The following is a 6,619-nucleotide window of genomic DNA, read 5'->3' as shown; positions in this document are numbered from 1 at the left end:
ATAGATATTTATATTGGTACAACTAAGTATGATTTTGGCTGATTTTATTATAAATTCCACCAATATTAGTGTGTAGTGAAATTTAGTATAAATTTTTATATCTTATTGGTGAAAATATTCAAGGTTTGATGATTAAAAAATCTTTAAAAAATATTTTTCGTCAATCCAACCTTATGGATGTCGATAGGTAGACATATTAATGGTATAACCAAAGTTTCGGATCAAAACAATTTTATTTGGTTTGCCATTTTGAAAGTCAAACATCAGTTTGACTAACACAACTACCTAGTGTTTGATCTTGAATTGGTGTTTCGATTTTTTTTCAAAAAGTATTCATCGATCCAACCATACGGATATCAATAGATATACATATTAGTGATATAACCAAAGTTTCAGATCAAAATAATTTTATTTGGTTTACCATTTTAAAGTCAAACATCAGTTTGACTAACAAAACTACCTAGTGTTTGGTCCTGAATTGGTGTTTCGATATTTTCTTAAAAAGTATTCATCAATATAACTGTACGGATATCAATAGATATACATATTAATGATATAACCAAAGTTTTAGATCAAAGTAATTTTATTTGGTTTGTCATTTTAACAGCCAAACATCAGTTTGACCAGTACAACTACCTAGTGTTGGGTCCTGAATTGGTGTTTCGATTTTTTTTAAAAAATTATTCATCGATCTAACCATACGGATATCAATAGATATACATATTAATGATATAACCAAAGTTTCAGATCAAAATAATTTTATTTGGTTTATCATTTTAACAGTCAAACTTGAGTTTAACTAGTACAACTACCTAGTGTTTGGTCCTAAATTGGTGTTTCGATTTTTTTTAAAAAGTATTCATCGATCCAACCGTACGGATATCAATAGATATACATATTAATGATATAACCAAAGTTTCAGATCAAAATTATTTTATTTGGTTTGTCATTTTAACAGTCAAACATCAGTTTGACTAGTAAAACTACCTAGTGTTTGGTCCCGAATTCGTGTTTCGATTTTTTTTAAAAGTATCCATCGATCCAACCGTACCAATATCAATAGATATACATATTAATGATATAACCAAATTTTTAGATCAAAATAATTTTATTTGGTTTGCAATTTTAAAAGTCAAACATCAGTTTGACTAGTACAACTAACTAGCATCAATTTTATTTTTCTAAAAAATAAAGAAATTTGAAAATTCTTATAGGCGCATAAATTATTTTTTTCAGATATAAATTTTTTTATCTGGAAAACTTTAATTTTATCCCATATTCATAATTTCAAAATATTCACTAACAATTGAATAAAGTTTTTATTAAAAAATAAAATTCTGAAAAATCCTATATATAACCGAATTCTATTGAAATATAACTTCGAAAATGGCGGGAAATTTCCCTCACTTTCTTTTGAAAATTTTAAAAGTATGGGTCAATTTCCCGCCATTTTTAAATATAAAATTTGACTGGTTATCATTATATTCATTTAACTCATATATATACAACCTTAACTCAAATATTATAACTCTAACTCAAAATATATACATTTGTGACTCAAATGTTACAACTTTAACTAAAATTTATTTCCTAATAGTTAAACACCTACACCTTTAAATCTACAACCCTAACTCAAATATTATGATTAAACAAAATATCAAACTTTAGGCTAATCAAAGTATAAAAAGTACTCCCTCCATCTCATATTATGCGTCTTCTTTGGATTTGTGTCGGTCAAATTGACTTAAGTTTGACTGAAATTTATTAATAATTTATAATTGAACAAAATAAAAAAATTACATCACCGTAAGTAAAGTACATTTAATCTACTTTAATATATAATTTTTAGTTTTTTGAAATAATATACGAGTAATGTTTAATCGTTAGTCAAAAGTTGGTAAATTTGACTTCTGTAAAAGGAAAAGTGACACAGAATATGAGATGGACCGAGTATATTACACAAACCCACAACCCTATATTGCTGCTAGATAAACTATAAACGGTTAAGGTTTAATAAAGTGTAAAAGGGAACTAAACAAACAAAATATTTACTATATCAATTTTAAAATAACAGTTAATTTAACTTAATATATATTTTTTTCAAATAAAAAATATGTAAAAAAAACCAGGCACCTAAACAAACAAAATCTTAACTACATAATTATTTCAAGAGAAAATTACATTTTGCACCCCTTAAATTTGTCCAAAAATCAATTTTGTATACCTACTTTCAAATATTGTAGTTTGCATCCCTTTCTTTGAAATCCCATTCAAATTGCACCCTTTTTGCCAAATTTTGTCAAATTTTTAGCCCAAATTCTTGTCTTCAATAACATAGTTAATCTATTCTTGAAAAGGAAATATGAGATATATTGTAGGAGACAACAATTATGACTAAATGATTTGGTAAAAATGCTGCATGTTGAATCGGATTTCAAAGTAGGGATATGAACTGTAATTTGTATAATTTAATTTAATTTCTACAATTTTAGAATAAAAACAGTAATATATATTTGAGAATAAATGTTACTATATTTGAATATAGTAAAATCGCAAAAAAATTTAGAAAAGTTAGTATTTTTGGTAATTTCTGATGTTACAATTACCTCAACTTTAAATTGACAAAAAACTTGTGATGTGCACTTTTTAGGGCAACATGCACACTGTATACAAAAACAAAAACAATATGCACCTTCCTTTTTCTTTAAATTTAGTTAAAAACACTTTCACTTTTTTTGGGAAACATGCCCAATGTATTGTATACAAAAACAACACGCAACTTCCTTTTTTTAACCTGTCCTTGCACAAAATAATTTCAACTTAACATCTTGGCCAACTTAAAATAAATATTAAAAATGTCATGAAGATATTTTTGGGTCAAGAAGTATTCTCAACTACCCAAGGTTCCGAGGCAAGGATGTGGACGGGGAGCCGCCGTGGTTTCTCGAGAGGGAGCCGCCTTGGTCTCTCTTGAGACAGGCATGAGATATCAATTATTACATATAAGAGTATTCTAAAGAGTTCTATTCATTTCGCTTATACTTGAAAACTTGTATATTATTACATTTACCCTAATTAAAAATGAAAAAAAATGATACATAAACTTGTAGGCCAATGATCCTTTGATAAACGACTTTCTTCTTGAATTACTCAGTACAAGTGCTTTCGAGAATAGTGCTCCGGTGACTCATATTATTGAATGTGTCAGCAAAGTCAAGACAATTATAAAAAGAGATAAGGATATGAATCTATTTTTGACTTATTAACATTTTTAAATTTGTATGCAACCCATGCTATAAGCTGTGACTTAAGTGTGACTATACTACAAGTAACATGGCCTTTATCGGCCAAAAGTAATTTAATAAAAATCAGCCGGTATTACCCACTAGAAATTGTAGTCATTTTTTTGGTTTATTAATCGCAAAAATAGTTGCTATTAGTCATAATCTACCAGACTTATTTTTACTGCAATTCGTGTAACCCTTATGCCATTGCGTACATTATTAATGCCAATCATCCAAACATGTTCATATCACTTACAAGCCACAACACAAAAATATTAAACTAAATCAAATCATAAACAATAAAACATACTATCAAACTATTAGACTATTAATAACCCACATAACACTACAACAAATCTGGCCATTTACGACGGTGTTTTTTAACTGAAATCGTCGTAATTGAGCCATTTACGACCGAAAAAAATCTTCGTTTTTGGTCGAGTAGTAAGTTCATTTTTTCGTCACAAGATAAAATTGCGTCGCAAGTTAGAAAGTAGGGGCCCACATACTCTATAAAATAATAAATCTACTTACGACGGAATATATCGTCGTAAGACCCCAAAATACGACGAAAAATAACGTCATAAGTTTTGTACTTACGACGGAAAAAACGTCGGATATTACTTTACGGGACCCACTTTTTATAAGATAAAATGTAATTTTACGACGGAAAAATGCGTCGTAAGTTAGAAATTTCCGACAAAAAAACTCGCCGGAAACTAGAAATTTACCAAATCCGGTGAGATTTCCAGTTTCCGGCAGCATTTTTCAAGACGTTTCTGCCCACCAAACAATTTTAAACTACTCTGACAAATTAGAAATGACCATAACAACAAATAAACCCCAAAGTCAACAAAAATAAAAAATCAGAAAAAGGCCTTAACAAGGTTTAAGGCCATTATGTGCACATTGGTCCTTTGTCTGTGCTTGTTGTAAGACCAAATTCCTCCCGCAGCACAAGCAGCTATAAGCTGTTCCAAAACAAGTTATTAAAGCATGCACTAGAACCTCTTTGATATTTTGAAGTTGAATTTTAGATATCAATTGAAAATAGGAAGTGATCTTCCTAAACTTACTGGAGATAGCCATAAGTCTGCAGTTTGCATATCAAACTTTGGAGCATAAAGTACTGTTTCCCCGTAAAATTATAGCTGGAGGAAGTAGCAAATATGCAAAGAATAATGCTCCGCCAGTCCCTGCAAATACCATAGGTCGGTTGAAATGATGGTTTCAGCAGTTGATGATGCTATAGTCAGAGCAGTGGTCAGCCTATATATATGATTCAACAATGTGTTACGAATGACGATAAACATGCTAATCAATTTATCAACAATTAATGATATCATCCTGCGAAGAAATGACGAGTTTCCCCTAATTCTTGAACTTCTAATTTACTTTTCAAGAACATTAGTTTTGTCAAAATACAACTCAACATTGTTTTTGAAAGACATACAAAATTTTTACATGGCCTTAATCCTGATAATAACACACACGCCTGCATTGAGTCTCAAACACTCAACTTCTTGTTACTACCAAGAGAAAAGGGATATTCGATGTACTCGTACTATAATGCTAGCGATATTTCAAGATCAGAGCTCCATACAAAAAGCACAAATTTCTAATACATTAAGGATATACCATGTAGCAAGCTTGATGAAAATTTGAAAGGAAAATATGAAGTTCCTAATGCAAAATATCAAATCGAAAGAAAATTGAAAACCTTGGCAGCAGTTTCCATATCAAATCCAGAGCTTTGCATTATTGCTTCTTGAGCTTTCTTGGAAGCTTCTGAAATTGTAGGAAAAGCATACTTCCCAGCCTGGTCTCCAGCTTGCTGCAAGATAGGCAATGCTGCATCAACCCCGGGATTTACCGCTTCAGAAACAGCTCCAAAAACTTTGCTTAAAACATCGAAAACACTGGAACCCACTTCTTGCACTTGACCAATTGTATCTTCAACCTGCAAAAATAATCAAGAATGCCAAAATCATCACAATGAGCATTATATTTCCCAACAGCCCTTTACATAAATTCAAGAAACTAAACAAATTATTAAGTAAAGTTACTAACTTGAGTGATGGATGACACAATTTATTCTTTGGCGTTTATTTGAAAATTTCCCTACTGTGGTTAGGTTAGGACCACAGGCCACAGATTGAAGGTTCATTCAGTGACCTACAAGCCGGTGATTTATATCAATCTTATAGTCTCGTACATACTTGAATGTTCACATATCGATATAGTATATAGGATTAGAGGGGTGTAATTAAATATAAAATTTATCCCTTCTACAATAATGAATTGTATCTTGAAAGAAACTTTGATTATATAAGCCATAACCAAAACTCAAGTACATTCTGTAGACTAACCGAAACATGTTTACAAAACAAGAAACTAATATAATTAAGGCACTGTGTTATGTACAAGGTACTGCACAAACAAATGTAACCTGACCTTGTATTTTAACAAATGCTATGAAAACAAAGGATCGTAAGACTTGTGATGAAGAGGAAACCACGTTCATGCTTGTTGCTACCTCTTCGTCGTCTATATACACACAAATTAAAATCAATACACACATATAAGAATACACATACGTAACAACTGATCATCATTACCATCACCAAATTAAGAGATTTGAAAGATTGAAATAGCTAGATTTTGAGAGATTGGGAATACGTATATTACATACGGTGTTGGTCAGGATTTGAGAGATGTAATTGAAGGAGAAAAAGATAGAACTCATAAAAGAGGAAGAGAAGAGGGATAGAGGCGGATCTGAACAAAAAAAGAAGTGGATGAATGAGATAATAGGGTTTTTGACTGGATTTGACGCGAGTTATGGGCTGGGTCGGCTTATTAATCTTGGGTTGGGCTAAATGTATAACATATCTATTACTATTATATAAAAACATTAAAAATTTACGATACCTATTTTTTGATACACACTAATTTTATAAAATTACCCGTACTTATATAAATTATATATTATCTAATTACCCTTAATTGTAAATTTAAAAATATTTTTCCCCTTTTAGTTTCATACCATATACTTTCTTGTTCGACATAATTTCTATCCAGCAAATAAACCCTCACGGAAACAATTGTCCGTCTAGAAATAAGATTATAATATTTTTTTTGGGAAGATATAAGATTATAATTTAATTTAATAGATTCCAGAAAATTTAAATTCAAAAGCATGGATTTTGATAACTAGCATCAATATTGATATTTACAATCTTTCATTAATTTTACCAAATTACACGTACTTATAAATTATATATTATCTAATTACCCTTAATTGTAAATTAAAAAAAAAATCCACTTTTAGTGAT

General features: G+C 30.0%; 1 protein-coding gene across 11 annotated transcripts; it reads right to left on the bottom strand.

The window, feature by feature from the left end:
- Positions 1 to 3,683: 3,683 nt before the first annotated feature.
- On the bottom strand, positions 3,684 to 6,107 carry LOC141679183 (calcium sensing receptor, chloroplastic-like). Of its 11 annotated transcripts, none has more exons than XR_012558072.1 (6): positions 5,903 to 6,107; positions 5,739 to 5,831; positions 5,355 to 5,459; positions 5,005 to 5,244; positions 4,361 to 4,480; positions 3,686 to 4,255 (listed from the first exon to the last, which is right to left on the bottom strand). XR_012558072.1 is itself a non-coding variant. In XM_074485696.1 (4 exons), the coding sequence occupies exons 1-3, from the start codon at positions 6,028 to 6,030 to the stop codon at positions 4,515 to 4,517; spliced, it is 333 nt and encodes a 110-aa protein (XP_074341797.1). In that variant the 5' UTR covers positions 6,031 to 6,080; the 3' UTR covers positions 3,684 to 4,255; positions 4,361 to 4,514. The 11 variants fall into 11 exon arrangements, 4 of the variants coding, with proteins under 4 accessions (XP_074341797.1, XP_074341791.1, XP_074341802.1 ...); XR_012558073.1 differs by having other exon boundaries at positions 5,977 to 6,099; XR_012558074.1 differs by having other exon boundaries at positions 5,973 to 6,083.
- Between the last annotated feature and the right edge of the window lie 512 nt (positions 6,108 to 6,619).

Source organism: Apium graveolens, chromosome 1 (assembly GCF_009905375.1).
Source record: "Apium graveolens cultivar Ventura chromosome 1, ASM990537v1, whole genome shotgun sequence".
In the NCBI taxonomy this organism is placed as follows: Eukaryota; Viridiplantae; Streptophyta; class Magnoliopsida; order Apiales; family Apiaceae; genus Apium; species Apium graveolens.
This window is presented reverse-complemented; position numbering and strand designations above follow the sequence as displayed.

What these genes read in the sequence shown, in the direction of transcription:
- LOC141679183 (XM_074485690.1), bottom strand. Translation starts at nt 6,030, where the DNA reads ATGAGTTCTATCTTTTTCTCCTTCAATTACATCTCTCAAATCCTGACC. An exon ending in CTCAAATCCTGACCAACACC is followed by an intron (nt 5,245 to 5,976) that starts GTATGTAATATA and finishes TTATTTTTGCAG; the next exon opens with GTTGAAGATACAATTGGTCA. An exon ending in ATATGGAAACTGCTGCCAAG is followed by an intron (nt 4,481 to 5,004) that starts GTTTTCAATTTT and finishes TGGTATTTGCAG; the next exon opens with GGACTGGCGGAGCATTATTC.